Source organism: Rhopalosiphum padi, chromosome 4 (assembly GCF_020882245.1).
Source record: "Rhopalosiphum padi isolate XX-2018 chromosome 4, ASM2088224v1, whole genome shotgun sequence".
Lineage (NCBI taxonomy): Eukaryota > Metazoa > Arthropoda > Insecta > Hemiptera > Aphididae > Rhopalosiphum > Rhopalosiphum padi.
This window is the reverse complement of record NC_083600.1, coordinates 42,997,268-43,022,548: the sequence shown is the minus strand read 5'-3', so window position 1 is coordinate 43,022,548 and position 25,281 is coordinate 42,997,268. Positions and strand designations below refer to the sequence as shown.

At 24.9% G+C, this 25,281-nt stretch overlaps 1 protein-coding gene across 2 annotated transcripts in view; it reads left to right on the top strand.

Moving 5' to 3' along the window:
* Positions 1–25,281, top strand: part of LOC132929153 (allatostatin-A receptor-like) — a 169,701-nt gene that overhangs the window by 91,311 nt on the left and 53,109 nt on the right. The window contains exons 4-5 of one of the 2 annotated variants that reach the window (XM_060994285.1): positions 11,383–11,701; positions 11,933–11,984. In XM_060994285.1, the coding sequence (XP_060850268.1) occupies positions 11,383–11,652 (270 nt within the window). In that variant the 3' untranslated portion in view covers positions 11,653–11,701; positions 11,933–11,984. Of the gene's footprint in view, positions 1–11,382; positions 11,702–11,932; positions 11,985–25,281 lie in introns of those variants that run through there. The other variant, XM_060994284.1, reaches the window with a different exon arrangement.

The following is a 25,281-nucleotide window of genomic DNA, read 5'->3' as shown; positions in this document are numbered from 1 at the left end:
ATATAAAAACAGTTTTAGTCTCGTTATGTTATCATCAATCATCCCTTATATTATTTATCACCTTAATCTAATCCCCAGCACACCATATGAACCCATCATATTCAAGTCAATTTCGAAAAATAATTCCGTTTTCTATTATAGTTAACACTCGAAATTATTGTTACATAAATTTACCAATATTAAACATTATCATATATTTTGTATGAATTAAATGTATTGATGGATACATTATTATAGGTACTCATAGAAAAAAGTTTACGATACATGATCTGTATGGTCTCATTGTTATGAATATTCAACACAATAAATCAAATATGTGAAAAATAAAGAAAATCAAATTGTTATAAGTACATTGTTTTTTCGTTTTAAATAACCATCTAGTTTAATATTTTTGAATTTCAAAAAAAAATAAAAACATATTTAATATTAAAGGGATCGCTTTAAATATTATAATTTTCTTACAATATTGTATTATCTAATGTTGAAAATACTTTTACAAATATAAAAAACATACCCTTAACCAAATACAATATCTAATATAATATAGATATACTTGAATCTATTGAAACAATAATTCTGTTTGAAAAATAATAACAGTAATAAAAGTCCACCTACTCAACTAAAAATAACCCAAATATCGTTATGATAACAAAACAATTATAATTTTGTTCTGAACTTAGAAAATAAAAGTTGAAAGATGATAAAATAATTTTAATATTAAAATTATAATACCCCTAACAAATAACAGTGATAAATAGCATTAATATATATAATATATATATATATAATTGGTTTAACATAAATATTTAAAATACATATAAATATAATCTTCGTTTAAACATATTTTGTATTAACAAAAATCAAATTATTTGTTTCATGCAATTAAAAATAATAATAAAAAAAAATTAAATTTTGCAACTCTCATTTAATTTAATATATTAATATCAAAAAATTTTAAATTAACATCTTTCAATTTGTTATAAAATATAATGTATTACATATTATTAGTATCGTAACAAGTTTGATGCAACATAGTTTGTGAAACACTAATAATAAATGTATTAATATACTTTTCTTATTTTTTTTTTTATTTTTTGGAAAAAGAATAAATTATTATTTTATTCCATTTTTCATAACCCCGAGTTTAATGGACTTAATGTACTGTAACAAATGTTCGAATGTGTTTAATATAGAGCGAGCGTATGTGCGAGATTTTTTCATTAGATAAAGTAAAAAACTGGGTGCCAGTTATGAATGACTATTACATTAAGTTCTATATCCAAAATTCTATTATTAAATTTATAACTTTTTATTTTTATTTTTTTCAATATTTTCATTTACCTGGAAATCATCCAGTGATACTGAACAAAGTATGAAAGAAACATTAATTACAATATAATAAATAATTTACATTAATAAAAATAGAAGATTAAATACATTCCAACTGTGCGGCGCAGACATAAAGATTTTAAATAATTTAATATAATTAAGTAGTTAATAATTATTAATTTATAATTTTGTACTAAATATGTTCAATAAAAAAGTTATAACTATTGTATCGAGCAGATTTGTATGTATTATAAATAATTATTGTTTCAACATGACAATTTTATCAATAACTTCATAAATCACATGATTTATAAAATGGGAATATTCTCGTTTTACCTTTGTTTGTAATGCTCATATAATTTTCCCTCACGACTCTCTTGATCTTACATCATTATATTAAATATTGAATGAACGTTTATTATAGTTAAATTCTAATACGTAATGCGTTTGCACGTGTCACCAATTCTAGGGTTTCCATCTAACTGCTGACCGTTAAAAGTAAGGGCCGCCACCTAAGGCCGAGTAATTGTGATCACAAAACACCGGGTATTTTTTTTTTATTTTTTTTTTTCAATAGAATCGATGCTTTTTTGAAACAAAATATAAAGGAATGAAAAAAAAACGAACAAATAGTAAAATCATTATAATAATGAATGATAAACAACCAATTATGATAAAAGATGATGATATTAGATTATCGCTGATTCTATTTTTTGTCACTCATTAGGCGTATTACAAAACTGTAAAATAATGATAAACTAGTGCGCGAATTTAATGGAAATAAATGTTAAGTCCGTCAAATATGCATTCAAATAAGCACAAAAAAAAATCTAAAATATACTAAAAAAAATTATAATTCGTTATTTTTCACATAACGTTGCGTATTAGTATAAAAAATATTATTTTATGTAATAAAAATAACTATGGTATTAATAAAATACGATAGAGATCTAGTTAAGAAATACATAATACATCGCAGAAACGTTAGAAAATATATATTCAAAAAAATGTTATTATATAGGTAACAATTTTTAATAGTTTGCACACATTTTAAAAATATACCCATGTTTTATAATTGAGTATAAAATATAGATACTTAAAGAAAAGCTAATTAAGAAGAATTAGTTAGGTATACCTATAGTGTAATGTTCTTTCTATTGAACTGCCTTATCAAATTTCCGGTAATGCAACCCGGCTGGCTAACTACAACGATACTATGTATTTTATAAAACAAACAAAACATCTTTTCGAATTTAAAAGAAAAGAAATTTTTACTATAGTGTCGTAATATACCATCATTAATGAATCTGACCAACATAGTAACAAAATGTTCATTTAAATACTATTAATTTACACAACAGAAGAATAAATTGTTTGTTTTATGCTTTGTGCGCCACGGATAATAATTCATATTTTCACCCCGTAACGTTAAAATATCATAATAAACAAACTGCGTTTAACAGCTATGACGAAGCAATGCATTGAAATTTTAAATACAATTAATGATGATTACACGACAGTTAAAATTAATAGGTATTACCTATGTTTATAATATTATTACAATATGTATTTATATAGTTAGATGTATTGTAGATATTGTACGCATACAACTACAACTAATAAATATAACATCAGATAACTTCGTATAGTACGTTTTAGTATTATCCGGTCTTTTTATATTATTATTATTATTATTATTATTATTGTATCTAGATTTTAATCATTAATAAAAAGTAAAGAAAACACACACACACACACAAGTAATACACGTTTAACACACCAACTAACATAAAGCTTGTACTTATCTAAAACAAAAAAAAAAACCGAGAAGTCAATCTTCTCATTTATTAGGTCACTTTAACAATTGTATTAAATTTGAATTCAATGACAAATTTTTGAATATAAAAAATATTATGAACGTATACGATGTTTCAACACCTATATCTAAGGATATATTATATTTTTTTTTTTGCTATAGTAGGTACGACTGACCAAATTGTTGTCAGAAATTTCAAATATATAATATTATTGATTATTATTAAGTTAATACTGTATAGTAGTATTAAATAAATAATAAATAAATAAATAAAATATTTATAAATATCTTCAAATTATTGACACTAAATAAATTGAATATTTCATAACAAATAGTTTCAAATCACTTCGATTGATATTTTTTTTGAATTATAACTAAAATTTTCGTTTTTTTAATATCAATTATGTCAATATTAGAACTTAAGTCTATAAAAAAGATTGTCCATATATTTTCGATATTTTAGAACCTTGTTTCATTTTTTAAGCTTTGAATGTTATAATTAAAAATTGTATGTATTTTTAAGTACGAAATTATTTACTGGGTATTAAGCAATTCCATGATTTTAATGATTTTACAATAATAACTATACATTTTAATATTCTATTTTAAGCTTTTTTTAATGAAAAAAAAATCAAACATTTAAAATATCTATATAAAGTACGTAAATAACTAAAATACTTAAACAAATGTTTGTTAATTACTTTAAGTATAGAAGGTATCTCTACTCAGTACTCGTATAGTTATACATTTTTGAATCACAACAATAAAAATAAATTTTTTTTTTAAAACTAGTTAAGCGAAAAATTAATTTTTTTCTCAATTATTTTGAATAATATTAAGACACTGTACAAAAGTCAAAAGCCTCCACTATACCCCTATACTTTGGGGTGAAACGTACCAATTAGATCCAATGTTCTACGAAAACCCATCTCAAAGTTGAAGGTTGAAACATTTTTACTACCCCCAAAAGTGACATCAGCTGTCAAGCATAAAAATTAAATAACCGCTTATATTGCCGTAAAACCAATACATTAATACGTGTATTGCTCCGCTCAAAATCTAAAAGATAATTAGATAATTTAAGTCACGAGTGACAAAAAGTTGAACCTTGTGTTCGGAAAAAAATTCTACACAAAACCCGACGTCATTATAAGGATAAATTTGACGAGAAAAGAAATAACACCTAGAAGGCACCGGGGCTTATGAAAAACGCCGTATATGCGGGGAAGAAAATAATATCAAAAAGGCCATTGTCAGAGACCGAAAAAAAAAAAATGTTTAAATTTACTCCGCGAAAAAAAAGTACCGTATCATAAACGACGTGACAATCATAACGTTCAATTACAACAACGGTGTACGAAAAGGTGCATCATATACGTACTGCTGCATATCTACAGCGTAGAATAATAATGTCGGGCGAGAGGCGAAAAGAGTGATGATGGATTCAAAGGCCAAAACGAATGCGCGAAACAGTACAAATGTACAAGTGACAATGGGTCGAGAGGAACACACGTGCGTACACACACAATGTGATTAAATTTAGCTTCTTTTGATCACGTTTAGTCGAGTGCGACGTCGTCATTAAATTTTGCTCGGAATATACGCACAACAGTATAATGCGGTAGGTGCCTATGCAATTTCAACGTATATAATATAATATAATATATATATATATATCGGTTCTATTGATACTCTCGTTCTATCGGCGGCGGAGTGCGGATATTGGCTGGTGTTCGCGTACGTACGAGTATTATTGGTACACACACACATACTATAATATAATATCACGTATTTATTTATCGTACTTGGCTTCCGATCGATCGCAGCCAGTGCCGTATCAAACATTTGCGACACCGTGTACAGCCCGTTAACTACTGCCAATGCGTCGGTTATCCATTAAAAACGATTTCATTAAAATGTATTATTAACCGCCGTTTGTTTACGACACTGCCGAGAAAACGATTGCTGCGGTGTACGCTTTGCGGCCTGTTTGATACGGTTCCGGTCTGAGATCGCTTGTGCGGTAACGGAAATCGAGTAGCCGAATATAACGCTATTAATTGGTACGATATAAGTAGATCGTCTCGCGCTACGGTGACCTTTAACGTCAAACAATGTCGGTACTCCGCTGGTCGTCACCTCTACTAAACCGTTTGGTGCAACACTCCGCCTGACTGTTGGCCCTCTTAATTAAAACTGTTGATGGAAATAATCGAATGATTTTAATAATTGAGACATAAGCGATGTCAACAAAAAAAAAATTATTATTCTACTAAAATAATTTAAATATAGAATAATTATCAGTGAATATTCGATGTTTTAATCGAAACCTAAAAATAACCTTGATTAAAACCTATAATAATAATATTTTTAATGTCAATAATATGTGTATATAAATGTCTATCACATTTATATAATTACTTTATACGATAATATTATATAATATATAGATATTATTAAAAACAAAAATATGGAATATTTATAATTAGTTAGTTCAAAATTAAAATAATAATTATTGTAAGATAAATGAAATACACTGTATATTTTGATAACTACCTATTTCGACGATCGTCATACCTGTAGTTAACAAACCAGCTCATTAAAACATTCATTTGTAATGTTAACGATTGAGTTACAAGCGAAAGTTACCCTTCAGTCGTAGGTATACTATAATATGTACTAATATTTTAGTGTGCGATTACTATAGATTCGTATAGACAAGTACATACGGTATACTTCTATACCCGATAATTGCCTGTATGAACTCGAGTAATGTTTCGTTCGTATATGTTGATTCCGAGTTCGAATAAATCATTAAATTGTTACCATCACAAAACTTAAAACGATTTCCTCCGAACCCATTCGGAAGTAGCTGTATCTTAATCCCCTTAACTAATGTTCAATAATAATTACCTACATTATATATGTTATACAACCCCAACGGCGTATCGTAATAATTGTTTTTCTCGAAAATATTTATTATGTATATCACGAGAAACCGGAAATTAAAATACAAATGTGTAAATAAACAGAATGATGTATTTATTATATTATTTATTGAGTTATTTTTTGGTTGAGCAGTTAGAGATATTATTCAAAATTGTGGTGGCCTAAACGTTGGTTGAATCGTCTAAACACGTTGCTGGTAGAATTATTTATAATTATTATTATTATTATATGAGTATTAATTTAAAGTGTGCGTATATTATACACAATACATTTATGAAAATAACTGTAATCGTTCCGTGTCTACGTTTATATATTATATATATATATAAATAATACAAAATAGCGATCGCGTGTCCTACAAATGGATAGGTACTCAACCAGTGATTGTGTTCCAAATTTACGGAGCTTGGTGCAACATAAACAATAATATATGCCCATTGAACAAAATTCTCATTCATAATTCATATTAAAAATCTGAATGTTACGAAAAAAAATTATATTCGTTTATAAAAAATAACCTCGAGGAAAACAAAAACAATAAAGCGTTTCATAGCGTTTTGTGGTAGTATCTGTATGAGCAACATTTTTGCACTGCTACAGGCGTAATATTTACGGCAATTTTGACAACAGATTTAGTTCCCAGAAATATATTATACGTATTTAGAATTAACCACATTTGGCGAGCTTAAGCGCTAAAAGTTTAATGAAAACAATTTTTGCTGCATTCATTATATAATATAACATATTATTTTGATATTCGTTTTTTCTTCGGAAGAGTTTCCTACCCGGGCTAAGACGTCGTACCTATATTATCATATAACATGGCGAATATGAAATACATACAACTTAATAGTATTATATTAAGAACACATTTTATATTACAAATTAAAATATATACTTTCAAGTAATCACATTAATATGTAATTCCACTACGCTGTGGTACGAGATGATGAAAATAAATGAATTACCTAAAGATTCACTTTTTAATGAAAACTAAAATAAATTGCAAATAAACATACTATTTATTTTTTTTATAGAGATTGAGGTAGTAAAATATTTGTCGACCTCATGTAGGTATTTTAATTCAGGAAAAAAAATCCAAAACGAACGCCAATTAATTAAGCGTGAATAATTTAATTTGGGGTGTTTATTTAGTATATTTTACAGAAAGTGAAATGAGGAATCTGTTCAAAAAGTTAGTTTATCTAAAAACAATTACGTTGGGCACGTTTTTAATATAAATTATTACACTGTCTAAAGTTGGTAATATATCCAGATTATGCAAAACAATCGTTTAATAATGATGCATATCCGTGAATTTAGATTTTATCTGATATAAATGACATTTTTGTTTTGTTTACCGTTAAATATAAAATTAAATAAGATCAACAATTTAGAGGTGAGAAGATAATGATAAAATAAATGTAGCATTACTTCAATCGTTTTAGTGTTTCAATAAAAAGTAGCAATAACACTTACAGATTTTGAAATATTTTAATGATACACAAAATAAACTATTAATGATAGTTACAATATATCCGAACAAAAGTTTTTCGAGGCTATGATCATAAACATTTTCAAAGTTTAGTCAATTATATCTCTAGGGAATCTCTAAAAAGCTAAAGGTATATATTCGCTATGGAAAATTTATAGGCTTACAAAAATTACAGATAAACGTTTAGACGTCTGACAGAGATTTAAAAGTTCAATGTATGTTCAAAACTTTGGATTAGAAAATGAAAACTCTGAAAACTTATTGAAAAAAGTTTGTTTCTAAATATAAAATATAAATTTTATTTGAAAATATATTAATAGTTAAAGTTATCAAATTAATTTAAAAAGATAAATACATATTTGATTAAGATATTTTAAAATATTTCGCACTATTTTGAAATACTGATTTTTAAACAATATTAAATTTTAATGTTATTATTTTCTGCTATATAAAAATGTAGACACTATAATATCTATTAAATATATCATAAGCAAAAATTATTCAAAATGTTGTTTGATATAATTCTGAGCTCAGTATCTAAATTAAGAGTAATAAAAAATGTTTAGTTTAATTTATTTTTATAATCCAGAAAAATGATAGTTAAAAAATTGTCTCAAAAATATAACGATTAGCTTCACTCCCTCCAAAATTTTTAATTTATAACACTATAATAATATATGCTCACAATTTAATTCAATAAATTTAATATAATTACACGGTAAATTTTATATTTTTTCCGATTCTAAACCATATATATTTCAACATAACTCAATTCATATAATAAATTTATTTACATTTAAAAAAAATCAAAAAATCTGATATATATTATTTTTAGCTCAGTGATCTTTCGAGTACATTTATAGTAAGTTTCTGTTTGTACTTCAGTGTACATCTATACATTATGTATATTTTATTACGAACAAAACATACGACTTTGTAAAACACTTGTTTATTTGTTTACACATTTATATTGAATTCTACCATTGTTTTTGTATAGGTAATTGGATTTTAGTGAATGAAAAAAAAATAACCATCATAACGATTAATTAATTAATTTATTATGAATTATGATTAAACGGGCAAGCCCGTCTGTAATGTTGTTTGGGACATAATAATAATATACAAAATGAGATGTTGTGCGAGGTACAATAGGATTTAAGTATTTAAGTGATTAAATTACTAAGATATGGATTAAAAAAAATAATGGAGTTACAAATAAAAATATCAATACTAAAATTATTTATATATGCTATTTTATGGTTCTAATTAAAAGAGAGTTTTTACCATACAATGTATACGCTGGAATGGCACTAGAAAAATGTCGGTCTGTCTAATCGTAACTAGAAATGTTAAATTCGACAACTGCTCTGGAAAGTAAAATATATAGTCAATCAATAATTTGTATATAAAACAGATATCATGTTTTATCCTTCTTACTTGTAGAGTATCAAGTTTTAAACATAATGGTGAAATTGATTTTTAGTGAATGAACTAAAAAAAAAAAAAAAAACAACCATCGATATCGGTTTGTATTTTTCGCATTTCCTATAGTATACCACACAATATGCACACGCGGTCTATATAATATCTACAGTCCGGTGAATCCGATGCTACCGCTGACTCCGTTTACGACCGGCATGCCGTCAGGAGAGGAATATTTAAGTACAGCAATTTTACGAGTCTCACATGAATTTAACAAGACACATTATTGCTGCGCAAAATGCGATAAAAACATGTGACGGTTTCTTTCGTATACCAGGCCATTTCACTATATAGCCGCAAAAGACTCAAACGTGACAACGAACGGTAATAATTCGTTAGATATCTAAAGTTTTGTGCTTTAGTAGGCACGCGCACACCACTTACGTAAAAGTCTGACTAGGCACATTGGTCAGGACGCATTATTACACTGGAAATCCATACGACATTACACATGTCACTTTGGTTTAGTTTAAACACGTGAACTCTGCCGTGAATCGGATGTCTGTCTGTTTTATTGTTCATAAATAAAATAAATGTGCGCAACGCTCATTGTGTAATTTATTTGGAACGGTATATAATAATAATGATGCGTTCCATGATCGTATTATATTGTTTAGTAGAAGAATTTTATTGAAAACGTACACGCGACAAGTTATCTACAGTAAAAAAAAAAAAAAACTAACAGTATACCTACAACAGCGGTCTTGTAAAGTATTATTTAAACACTTTTAAATTAAGTATTTGAGAAATATTTTAAACACTGTATTGGACGCATTTGTACTGGAAAATCAAATACGTTTATGAAAACGCTTTTAAATGTTTAAAAGAACTTTTCGTCACATTTCAGGTTGTTTTTTAAATAGTCGTTATATTATTTTATTTATTACTAAACTTTTATTTATTTTATAATTCATTAACAGCCGTTTCAATTATTAAAGTATCGTATTATTTAAGTATTTCAGAATCAAAATATAAAACATAATGAATATAAATGTGCTTTACGATTTTAAATTAGCAATAGCTAATAACAAAATTAATTTTCTTACTTGTTTGCATAATTAAAAAAATAAATTAAAAAAAAAACATTTAATGTATTCTATTATATGCCAAGTGTCTACTTGTATTCGTTCTAAAATTCTTTTTCTTAAAATTTAAAAATATTTGAAACTTGTATTAAATACTTTTTGAGTGAATGTATTGTATTTGTATCATCTACTGTATTTGTATTTAAATACAATTTCTAAAGTATTTTTTAAAAAGCTTCCGAATACAGATATATATGTTTATGTATATGTATTTTTTTTAATGTAACTCATACGAGTTATAATAGGATAGGCACCGTCATTTATTTAAATACTCATCTAAACTATGTCTCTAAACGCATTGTTTATTGTATGTTTTTACCACTTTTTAATATGAATGGAAGTAAAATATAATATGTATATTATTATATGTCATTTATAAATGTAACGTCAAATTAAAATATGAATAAAAAACAAAATAGTTTTAAAACATTATTAAAAACAATATAATACGTAAATATATTTATCTCGAACAATTTGGGATTCACAGTCAAGTGAAGTGTGAATATAGTAGTAGATACTATAAATACTATTTTTCGATAACTTTTACGTCTTTACAAAATAAACTGTAAGGTACTACATAATACTATGTTTTAATACAATTATCTTATAAATCAATTATATAATTATAAAATAAAATATGAAGTAATAATCACTTGAGTAAAAATAGGACACATGCAAAAAATCTTAATTAATAATCCAACCTCACTCCAATGAGCACTTATCGAAAAAAATATCGAACTAATATACTCGTATTTATATTTCCACAATATAAACTTAAGTAAAACATAATAAATAATTTGTATTACTATTCTAAAAACTATTAAATTGTATTACTAATCTAAAAATGGAGTAATCACTATTGTTTTTGAAGGCTTGACAAATAATTATAAAAAAATAAAAATAATAATATTTATATATTATTAATTATCTTGGACTTGTGATTTTTCTTAAACTAATTGATTATTCATTCTCAGACAAGTGCCAGCTGCTTATTATTATACACTCTCGTCAATACTCGTCGCGTGTATACATTTATATACTTTTTATCTTAAGTACTACAACTACTACTACAAAATGTGAACAAATCTATATAATATATTGTTATAAAATGTATTAAATAAATCTCATCATTTTGTTTAATATTTTTCAAAAATCACCAATATTGTGTATGTGTTAAATTAAATACTATTTATCTTATATTAATTAATATCATTGTGTTTTTTCAGGTTATATTGGTGCTAAAAAGCATTAACTATTATGAAATCACGGCTATCAGTGTTATCGTTCAGATAGTCAGCCATTGTCTTGCGTACACCAACTCATGCCTGAATCCAATATTATACGCGTTCTTGTCAGAGAATTTCCGGAAAGCATTCAGAAAAGTGATAATTCCATGGAGACCGGAGGTAAATGTCCAAGGGAGATTTGCAAATGGAGATGCCCGATCAATGGCTGTCACTAGGACGACTAGAACGACTAACAACGACATACTTTGAAATACTGGAAAGAAAACATCGAAATAAAACTAAGGATAAAACATTTAAGGTATGTTATTTTTAAATAATACATTTTTTTAATGTAGAAAAAGTATATAAACTCATTATAATTTAGTGGGGTCAGGTGGAGTAAATGTAACATGATAAAGTAAATTTGATAAAAAATACATCACTACAGTTTCCTTTTACAGTCATGCTGTTTAACTTTTTGAGAATTAAATAGTAATAAACAAACAGATTAAATATTTGATGTTAAACTAATTTTGATATTTACTTTTAGGCGAAATAAAATAAAATCCAAAAGACAAATCGAATCATTATTTCAACCGTAACCCCATGAAATATATTAATAAAGCCAACTAAATATTTTTTTTTTAATAGTTTTAAATTAGTTATTGTTACATTTAGTTACTAAACTAATTTATTAAATTTAGCAGTATGTTTTCGTATGCAAAATAATAAATAAACTTACATCAACGTTAACAATATTAATGAACTTCTACGATATTACGTTAAATATTATTATCACCTTTCATTGTTGAGTATTTTTATTTTAAACTTTTTTTTTTTTAATGTAATAATTTAAACATTATTATTATTACCTTGATTTTATTTTATTTTTATCCCATAAAGTACCAAATTCAAGTTTTTGATGATTAAAAATAATAAAAACAATAAATTATGTAAAAAAAAATCTTTAATATAGGCTCAACATAAATCTTAACTGGATTTATATTTTTTTTAGGCATCTAATTTACGAAAAAAATATGGAAAAAAAGTTTATAGTCAAAAAAATATATAATTATGATTATAATTACAATATAAAACTATAATGCTACTAATTACATTAACAATTTTTTAATAATTTATATTCGATAAAAATACTATTGATTTGTAATAATCGTGATATTAACACAATCATTACCTTCGATTTTCCACTTGCTCAACCTAACAAAAAGTTGTATATTATTTAAAAATTAACTTTATAAAAATAATTATTTACAAGTAATTTGACGTATTTTTCATATAAAATTACTTATAATATGTACAAGTAATAGTATATACTTTTAGAAAATTTAATTTTTAATTTTTCTGTAATTAAACACAAATAGTTTGTAAAGTATTAAGTATATTTTGTTTATTTTATTGGTTGTATACATAAATTAGTCCATGTCACACTATAATAAAAATATAAGAAATCATATAACCGTACAACTATTGTATACTCCAAAATATGGACAATAATTATTATATGATATTATGATTAAATTGTTCAATAAGCACAAAAGCAACTCTAGTTAACTATTACAAACATCCGGTACGTGCTATTATTTAGCTAGGATTATTATTCGGTGCCTTAGGATTTTCGGAAGGAAGAAAATTGACCATTCTGTAGCATTACACAGTCGCTTATAAATAAAACGGACTGTAATAAGTGATCCCGAAAACGTGGTTTACTGGCTGATGGAATTTATGTGGAAATCTCCCTACAAGTTCATTAAGTAAACATTTCGATTAAATTGGAATTGGACTATTTTTCAAACATTGTAATAACTTGTTAGGATATGTTTTTGGTCGCAAGTAACAGTATCGATTAAAAACTTTTATATTTAATCATGCTTAACAGTGTTAACCTATTCATTACACAATCTATTACACAGTGTATTGTTATTAGGTACAAATGCGATAAATAATAATATACGATTGGAGAGTACCGGTAAAATGTTACGTATTTTAAACTGACTCATGTCTAATATATCTTATATACTTCAAGAAGAAACCATATTATATGTACTATATAAACTGTAGCTGTCCAGTCTGGGTATGGCATTACCGAAATTAAATGCTAGATATTTTTGTATTTCTATTATGAAAAAAAAATAAAAAATTACTGAGGTCTCTAGTGTGGGAGACAAGTAAGATTGTATTATTTATTTAAAAAGTAAATTCAATATAATATATATATATATTGTTAAAGTTGACTAATACGATTTACTTTTATTAAGTATTTATTCAAGCTTAATAATAACTTTAGTAATAAATAGAACTAATCGGCTAGACATGAACATTTTATATATCGTTATTTATTTTAGATATCTGTATTTCAGTTCAAATCCAATTTGTAAAATATATCATAAGGCTATTAAAAAACGTAATTTTTTTTAATTAGTTAAAATACATATTATGAACTGTGTACTAGTTATTCGTTAATTATAATGTAAACATAATATAGAATTGATGTTATTGATACATCACTTTTTAATTATAAAACCATAAAAAATACAATCGACTAAAGTATTTATTGTTTCATTAGTTGGTAATAAACGAAAATTTATTGTATACTTCATTTTATTAAGCTACCTACATAGCTGATTAATGTGCGTGTACGCATTAACTTTTTTTAATTATCCATTTCTAAATCATTTTGTTCAAAATCGCCTTTTCAACCAGCGTATTTTAACACTGTATAAAATAGTTAGTAAACAATAAACAGTTAACGTTATTATCACATCATTGTATCAAAAATGTAGCCCGTGTGCTCGTACGGCCGGCGAACGCTTTCAGTGTGGCTCGCTTAAAACTAGAAAACATATTAAAAATCAGGAGATTAATGAAATTAAAATGCTAAAACGTCAATATTTTCAGAAAAATAAACTCTACAAAATGGCTATCTTTATTTTTTTTTTGAAAATAATTAAATAAAAATATGTATTTTTTTAACTTTTTTACCAAAACATTAAAATAAATTAAAACATAACATATTTTTGTAGTTCTTGTCCCTGTAAATCTTATTAAAAAAACAAGAATTATGATATCTCCATTATTTCAGGAGATATCGCAATGGGTAAATGCTCACGGGACACTCTGTATATATTAAATTTTGACTCAATAGCAACTTAATGTAGAATGGTGTGAATAGATTCGTGGTAAGCAATATAGCTTAAAATTTTCAAAATTACATTGTATAAATAAATATTAACAAACGTTTTCCCAATTCCATATTTCCGAATGACAATATTATGATATAAAATGTACATAATACAATATTATATTAATATACGTACGTAAAAACTGCAAGTTCCATTTCCTGTAAATCGGAAATGAAAAAAAATCTTTATTATTTTATTTCGTAATTTTTTATTATCTCCAAATTTTAACTTAAAATATTTGTATAAAAAAAAATATGGTTATATATAGTTTTAAATTCATAAATAGCCATAAAAAAAAATACTTTTAAAAGATATTTCATTAAATTGTTATGATTTTCTACTGCTTATTTTATGAATTTCTAAATAGTTTTGTTTATTTTACAATTTCTACGAATTTCGTTAGGTAATCAAATTTGAATTTTAATAAAAGATTACATTTTTAAGTATTTTTACCCAGCGAATAATATTTAATCGGTATTTATAGAAAAGAAAAACTAAAAAGTAATTATGTAATTAACCTATATGAACGCTTCACGGATATTTAAACCATAAAGTTATAATTACAATAATTATTCTTAAAATTTCAAGTAGATATTATACACTGCTGTGCCATATGAATAAGTTAAATATATTTTATAATTTGTGTTCAAAACAAACTCCATTATAAACTTTGTTTCTCATTTTCTCTGGTTATAGGTATGATTCCAATTGTCCCAGCTAATAATGTAATACATAATATATATTATATGTATTATTTAGACGGTGATATATGATACAGTATTTATAAATAATTTTTATAGTTGTTTTGATACATTTTCATCATGGCTATTTATAGTATTGTATAAATATGAGTATCTTGAATCTATAAGTATTTAATGAATTATTTTTAATTTTTAAAAATCTAATAAACTGTTGGTAACTATAAGTACTTAATATTATAATGTATAATAAATAGTTTTAAATTCATCTAAACATATTTAAAATACCATCGTGTAAAGAAAATCATTATATACATTTTAGAAAACAAATGTCAAGTTTACAATTAATAATTTTTTAAATAAAAAAAAAATCAACGAAAAATTATTATTTTTCGTTTAACATAAACCAAACCCATGGAAATTTAAAATCGAAGGTAATAAAAAGAAAGATTTTTTGATATTTTGTATTTGTGTAAATACATCTTTTCAGAAAACTCTATTAAATTTTCAATCTTTTCAAAAGAAATGCAAAAATGAAATCAAATAAATTTAAAAAAAAAATCTAATGTATAAATAACACACAAAAAAAAATAACATTTTTTTAAAAAATATATTATTTATATAAAATATTCTTATTTTTGCAACGGTTTTTGATAATATATTCCAATATTACAATTACTTAAGTATTCTTACTTTTGAATCCCCCTCCCCTCACAGCAGAATCGTAATTAAATCAAATGTTCTACCAGAAACCACCATTAGTATTGAAGGAAATTAACGGCTCTAAACACCGTGATGAAGGACCAAAAACACATATAAACACCATCGGTAAAACCGCTAAATTCCTCGCTATACTCAAAATCAAAAAAGTAGTCGGCGTTTCTGTGTTCTTAATAAAAATCAATTAATATTATTTTGCCAGTGAACATTTCTTTAAATATAATATTATCAATATATTACGGAAATATTCTTTGATGTTGCTTTTTCAACTCTTACATTTATTTTAATTTCTAAATATGTTAGATTTTATATAATATATTTTTTAACATTTTAAGCTATTCAAAGTGAAGGTCCTAATATCATAACGTCATAAAATTTGATGACTATTATTTTTATAATAGTTTAAGTACCCATATAATTTTAATATTATAACACTTCAGTTCATATAAGTTTATTATGGCAGTGACTTGCATAATCTACGTAAAATATTTTGTATTATAATATGGAATGTGATTTTGAATCCGGACTTGGCATAACATACTACACTACTATATTTCAACGAATTAAATTATACCTACTAAAGCATTGTTTTTATTACTAAAATATTTAGATTTTGAAGTCATCTAATGATTATAATAACATTTATTTCAGTCGTTACTTATTATCAGATGTGCACGTCATGTAATAAAGTGTGCAAATATATGTAAATATATTTTTTTATCTACCTTTAAAAATGAACCGACACTTGAAAACAGTTCCTCCAACTTTTCCAGACTAAAAACTAATAAAAATGTATACTTGTATGTTGTAAACGATACCTACCAGAGTCGTCAAACAAAAAGTTTATGAACAAAAACATATCATCGTTTATATGACAAAAAAGTGTATTTTATAAAAATACATATCCTAAAAAATTGACTTAATTCAAGTTTTTTTTTTTTTTTTTGGACATTTAAGTGTTCTTATTATAATTATCGTTTTATTGTTCGACTTAATTAACTATTAATAATATATATAATTGTACCTAAATATGACTTAAAACGCTGAAATTATTAAAAAGTATTCAGTTATAAAATAATATAATACGTAATATATCCTATAATAAAATCTACTGCAGTTATGTGATAATAATACTAATATATTACAGCGAGAATCATAATAATTATTAAATTAACAAACAGTTGAACATTTTAGACAATTAAAATACTAAAAAATTCATTTTTTAGTTATGTATAATGCAATTATTTATAAAATATTTTTTAGAGTATTAAGAAATGTATTATTGTTTGATAAAAATTTTTTTAAACATAAAAATTCTTTTATTAAAATATATTTTTTCAACTGTATGTACTATTAATTTTATTTTAAAGAATATACTTATAAAAGTTCTTCAAATATTGAAAGTTTTCTTATTCAGATCAGCTTAACCAGTATAATATTGTTCATATAGCTCAGTGAAACTAAGATTATTAAATGCGCATTTTAGTTTTATTTTAATTTACTAACATTTTAATTACACAATAAATAAAAAGAAGATAATATCTGTATTAAAAAGATTAACACTGTGGCCAAAAACCGTATAATAATATTTTAATACTATAATATTGTTATTAATAGTCTATCGTTCAATCCTCTTCTTTAATTCTGAAAAAATCAAGAGGTTTCTTGGTTTTCTTACGTGTTTGTTTAAACTCTAATCAATTTAATAACCATTAATTGGAAATTATTTTTTGAAATCAATACTAATTATTATTATTATTACTACTACATTCAGTGTAAAACAATATACCATTAATCATTATAATATAATAACTGAATACGTCATATAACTTATTTTTATTTTTAATAAATATTGGTGAATATACATTTCTAATATCATATAAAATGTTATCTAGCAAATGTAGTATTGATCAACTAGTATTATTATAAGCCTAATAAAATCTATAAAGTTTCTGGGTATTTTAAATACTAAACAGGTATTATATTTAAAAGAAGCTAGAACTGTGAAGTGAATTTATTTAAACTGGAAGGTTTTTCAGATTTTGAACATTTACGGAGGCTTGTTGAGCACACGTAGGTATTTCAAATGCATTATTTTGTTTTCATGACTGATATCATGCAAATTAGATCAATTTTATTACTCAAAAGCATGCATGATGCGTGTGAAAACGAATAAAATTAGTTTCCTACCCAGAGTTTACTATAACTTATACAGTGCATGCAAAAAAAAAAACATCCATAGATGTACAAAACTTATATCGTATAAAAATAAAAACTTATAAATGTATTGCAAAATTGATTCTATTACCAGCAACAATAAAACGAAAACGAATTGAATGCTGTAGTAAGTTCAACAGTGCTCTGATGATGAAGGATTGGGGTGTGCATTAAATTATTCTTAAAGCTTCGTGTCAGTTATGATTTTGAAAATGTGAAATAAACATTATAGCGATAGATTGAACAACCAAATGGCATTAACAAAGAGCACCGTTTTTATACTTTGTTGTTGAAAAAGTGTACTCTTGAATACTAAGCGAAAAAAAACTATCAATACAATATTATTATGGAAATATATACTCGTACACTCCATACGACATTCAACGATTACTCGTAATAAGTAGTATTTTTATTTTGAAAAATATATTATTTTTCCATCAAATATTTCATTTTTAATTTAATTTAAGTTTCCAAAAATAGCAGTACTTTATAGAAAAATAAATTAAATAAATAGTAATAAAAAAAGATTTATTATTCAACGCTAAATAATAATAATTTATTATTCAATATATCTTTTACACAGAAACTTATTAGGTATACATTTGATAAAGAAATCGTTTGAATGCGAATCATTAGACACTAATGAGAAATTCTAAATATTGTATGTTATTCTTAATTGTGTTGTATAACATAAAATGTTATAATACATTTAATTAATTTAACTCGAATTCGTAATTATTGTTCAATGTTCACCAATATTAAATATTCAATATTCATACACCACAAACATCGGTCTGTTCAAAGTAACATTAATGTTAATTAGTTCATTAATCGCTTAATGAATGAGCTGAATTTTAGATTTTATAATAAAAGAAACCAAATATTATATACAATAAAAAGAAGGCAACTATTAAATATTATTTTATAATTTAATTGGGGAAAGGATGAAGTTACTCATTATGTAGTCAATAATCATAAGACTAACTTAAGAAATAGGGGACTACAACACTCACGATGTTTTCATTTAAATTGCACCCTTAGCCTTAGCTATACTACATATATAGAACATCTTATATACACCCGTAGGGTTACTGAGCTAGTTGGTTACTGACCCACAGGAAGATGTATATGACCCCTCTGTTAGGTTTCTAAGAAATGTTCATTTTTGTTTACAATACGCTGACTTTTTTTTTTGTCCACTCGGTTAATAAATTGAATTCGTGTCTATTTAGAAATATTTTTTTTCTCTGAAACAGTGGTATATACTTTTCTACTTGTATATACCACTATATATATTTCTAGACATAAGATGGGCCTTCACTTTTTTTTTCTTTTTAAGCCAAATGGATTATTTATAGTCAAAATATTGTGGATGAAAAAATGAATGTTACATGCTTGAATTTAATCTACTAGTGGATTTAGTTAAAATATATTACCATAATAACTTAGGTTATAGTATAACACAAGTCCCCAGTAATATTTTAGTAAATATAGATATTTTTTTTTGTCGTTATTTGTATTTTTATTTACCTATTTTTTTGCAACAATCTCGACATCACGCGATAAGTGATTTCAGACTTGTGTGTTATAACTTATAAGACGCAATAATTATTGTGAAGGTAGTATATTGTTGTTTTAAAAAAAACCTAAACGATTTTATCCCATTGAAAATGCTTACCAGAACACTGTGGTTCGGTTGTGTATATACAACTATAACAATACTGTCTGTTGAAGTTAATTATTCTATTGCTGACGTACTTAAAGGCCATCTGATAAATGTTAAACATCTTTAGCATGCGTGCCTATTACAAATGATTCCCATCGTCTTAATGGCCGTAAGGCTTACCGCATTTCCACCCCATACAATAATTGAGCCACAGACCAAGTTTCGGTTAATTATCAAGTTTCTAAAATAATCATCTTGCCCCTGACCTGCTATTTCAATATTTAGATTTCTGAATTTTGTGTTCCACAGTCTCGTCAACAATAAGTTACTTAAACTAGTTAACCGCCATTGATTTATACTAATTAATTTCCTCGAATTCATACTTTATACTTGGCGTGGTATCTAAATCATAGTATGATGGTCTATACATTGAGTTTTATCTGAAATAGTATTGTTTTAGATATATTTTATCGGGTTGGTAGACATTTCTGATATCGATTAAATTACTAAGAGAGTCCCTAAGCAAGATGGCTATGGTTATTTGTTTTATTGGGTAACATTAAGAACGGCAAATTACAAGAACACCATTCATATTGAATTATTATCTGCGTGGTTATTGGCTATTATGCAATGAATTTCTGATCGAATAAAATAATATATACGGTTATATGAAGATATAATATACGTTCAATATAATCTGCGTTGGAAATCTTATATAGTTCCAATCAGAATTAAGTAAATGGTGATTAAGTCGCCCACGCTAGTGATACGGGAATTGTGTTTAAAACATATTGGCACTTAACGTAAAGTGAGTTTATGCATGCCACGTTCTTGGTTTTCGTTTGTTCCATACCGCAAACCGAGTATAGTTACGTTTTCGAAACAGTATGTGTATAGTTTATTATTATTACAAAAACGTTCATGAAATCATTACAAAATCGACCGGCATATTGGATTTACAAGCGGTTGATTTGGACGCATAAATCAGTCTGCCGCCCGAGACGCCACAATTAGACGATTTAATTTCAAAATCTTACGCCAAAATAACTTATATTACATTATAAATATGCGGTATCATCCACCGTGGTCGTTATTGATCACAGTGGGTGTATGGTAAACTTTATTGGCACCCACTTAACTCTCTCGAGCAAAATGTTTGCGACATCAACGTTGCCTAGTCGTTTTTCTCGATTTCAAATGTAAAATAGTCCAATCACGTAGGAAATAAAAAAAGAACACCCAAACATAGACCGTATATGCACTATGTAGAATATACAAGTTATATATTATATTATATGGACGTATAGAAAATAACAACAAGCTGCAATGGACGTCGCAAAAACTTTTTTTTTTCGTTAAACTCACTATAGCAAATGTAAAGATGTAAAGAAATTTCACTGTAATCAAATAATATTAAAATTCAATTAATTTTTGAAACAATGTAAATCCATTGAAGTGTATTATACAAAGTTGTAAAAACAGCCTATATCTCTCCATATATATATGGTAATAGTAATTAGGTTTCTAAATAAAAAAGTACAAGTATTGAATAATATAAAGTTTGAGACTGGGTAGGTAGGTAATGTAGAAAATATAGATAGACAGGTGAAAGCTAAAAAACAAATCAATAATTTTAATAAAACCTATAAAAACCTAAGGTATTGATTTTATTTGGCTTAAATCATAAATATTACTTCAGTATTCATCACAAGTAAATTCAAGATCGTGTCATTAATACTTTTTTGTTTTACGTTACTCTTAAGTGCATTAGTTTAACATCTACAGTTAATAATTGTGGGATATATTTACAATATTATAACTTTTTTTTTTTAGTATTATTATGATATACTTATAGTTTTCGTGAAAAGAAACAGTATACAGAGTCCATTCCTAACTTTGTATATAATATACTTAGTGTTACACTCCAATTTGTATCACCATTAAGTTAAAATGACTTCATTACAGAAATTATTTCAACTACTTTCGAAAATTCAATTAATACGTTTTCATTATTTTTTAAATGCCTTAGCATTATAGACTTAAAACATAAAACACAGATAGTGAAAATTAAACCAAGCTGGTTACCTATTTATGTGTTATAAACGGCAGCTACCTAATTAAATTCAAACTGTAATATTCGTCTTACATATTATCATTAATTTGTTTTCGTTAGATTTAATATTATGTTTCACTTTTACCTCAATGGTTTCAGAATGCAAATTCTTAAATATTACGAATAAAAATCTAAAAATTAATAGTCTCAGTTTTAAACTCATATTATATGCATACAATTTGAGTATAACACACAATATAATATATATCGTATATTAGTGGACTGTGGACCAATAATGATTAAAATCTATACAAAAAAGGCTAAAATAAAAATTTATAATTATTTACTATAGTCATTTATTACTATTAGTTCTCTCATTTCTGTAATACATTAATTTTAACACTTTTTTTTAGCTTTTGATCATATATTAAGTACAATATTATTAGTTTAATATATTTTATCATACTTATTGAATTCATTAACTAAAATTGTATTTAAGACAACACAATTATTTTATCTTTTATAATAAAAATATTAATAGTATGTCCATTTTAAATTGTAATATTAAACAAATAAGCTCTTTGTCAATAAAATTAAATTATAAGTAAAGATAATTTCGAAAAGAATAAAACACACTTTTTAAAATTAATATCAACAAAATATCTTTTTAAAAAAAAAACAACGGTTATATTGATATTTAAACTAACGAAACTAAAAAAAATTACTGGACACTTTGTAATAAAGGAAATATTTTATATTTACTATAATATATTGATATATCATTATATTAAGGAAAATTAACTGATCTGAAAAAACTCTTTTAGATTTAAAATGTATATTTTTCAGTGAAACATTAAATAATTAAAAATATAACTATAATATATACCAGAGTTTTTGAGAATAAGAATTACTAAAGTGCAATTTTTAATAGCTTTAAAACTTTTTTCTAGGATCTACGAAAAACTCAAAAACTACAACTTTGACATATAAATATCAATCCTGAGTAGTTGACTAATACTTTTTTTGTTGACCAGATTACATGTTATACAATATACATTATTTTCATCTACATTAAATTGTCATAAATCTAATGGTTTTACTTATCACATATGCCAAGACCGTTGAAATTAAAAACTACATTAAACCACATAAAGAAAAATCGTCTAATGCATCTTAATTTTCCGTGCATTTGCAAAATTGTCAAAACTAAAAATTTTAAAAAAAAATTATTTTTTTATACATATTAAAAAATTCTTCAAACGATTTGATCCATTAACTATTAAAAAGCTTAAATAACCCTTATTTATTATACAAAGATAATTTAAATTAGCTATTATTACATGCAAACTCTTCATTATAGGTATGTATTAAAAAAAATTATGATGTCACTACGTTTTGAATAATTTATTAAAACTTAGTAATATATTCTCATAAATGCTTTCATTGGTCTGTATAATATATACCTTTAATTTAAACATGGAGATCTACAAAATGGCTTTCTTTGAAATTTTTATTTTTAATTATAAATCGCATGTTGATATTGTTTTACACTTTAATATCAAAATAATGACATCAAAGCGTATAATTTTCAGATGAACTTATATTTTTCAATCAGAGGGTAAATAATATAATAAAATCGTACAAATATTTGATATTTTGATCCGTTTAGGTATTCGTATTTCAAATAAATAAATTAAATAGTAAATCATCAATGATATTCAAACAGAAAATTAATAACTGAATTTATAACATGTATTGATATTATTTATTCAAACTTAAAATAGGTATATACAACTTATAATATCCGAGTTTGTATGAAACGTTTAATGGAGTACCTACTCCATTAAAAAAAATTTCACTGAAATACTTACATTGGTAATATCGGATATGAAATACAATGTTATATTTTTACTTTTACGTTTTATTATCATGATATACAACTATTATAATTGATGTTTATTGTATTAAAATTGTTTGTTGTTGTAAAATTGTATTTATTGCGATCATAAAATATTAAATTGAATTCCATAATATTTATTAGTATTTTACTTTGGTAAAATAATAATTTCCCCGGATCTATTATTATTATTAAATAGTTAGTTGTAAAATAACCTTTTCGATTAAAAATTAAATCAGAAAATCAGATTATCAGATCGATTTTATATATTATAATACATAGATTTGTTTGATTATATTTGAACCACTATTTTATTATTTTAAAATAAAATTGATCATTAAAGCAAATATATAAGTATATTATGTGCTAAAAAACATCTGTCATTAGTCACAGTTTAAATACGCATACAAAGACCCACATCAGAGCAAAACCTTTTTAGTTTGACGTAGGTTGAGACAGTTATAACTTAACCTGTGACTCTGTGAGTTATAATTTAAAATTTAAATAACTATTCAAGGATTTACGTTAATTAAAATGTATTTTTATTACACTTATATCAAAAAACATTTATGCGTGAAAAAAAGTTCAATTTTGTATTTTATATCATTATTTTTTGAGTAAATGTTATTGAATCAAAACTATTTAGATATAATTCTATTATAAATTTTCCAACCAGATAAATTGATCATTCACTGACTAAATTATACTAACTAGAAAGATTATTTTGAACAAATATTGAAGTACCTAAATTGGCTCCAACGAGGGAAGTTAATATATATAAACATTTACTCGTAAATCCGTATACGAGTATCGACTATCGAGTTAACATCTATGACCACCGTTATTACCTATATGCTAAATCATCAACAATAATAGGTTATCATTGACTAACAATAAAATTAATCAACATTATATTAAATTAAAAATTCAATTTTTTATCAATTAAGTTATTTTTAATATATCAAATAACAGTTACAATCGTTAGTATTAACAAAACGCAATGTTAAATAAATTGGTTATTACTACTTTAAATACCATATAAGTGTTTTAATTGCTTTAAACAAGCTATTTACTATTCATAAATAATATTATTTTTTTAAAAAAACCGTTATTTATTACGGATTATAAATTTGAATTTATTTAAATTCATAAATTCATAATTTATCTAAATTGCATGATATTTTTTCAAATTGTATTTAAATGTTTAATACTTTTAACTTTTTTGAATTCATTAAAATATCATAAAGCTAAATAAGTGCTTTATCTATTTCGATATTAACTAATTAATGATAAATAAATTCCCATATAATTTCTTTACACCCGTGATTTTTAAATCATAATCTGATTGAGGGCCAAATATTCGTTTTTTACAGCCAAAATTACACCGAAATATAATTTTCTCATTCAATCACGATTCACACTCATCCGGTCCATCGATTTTCTCTACT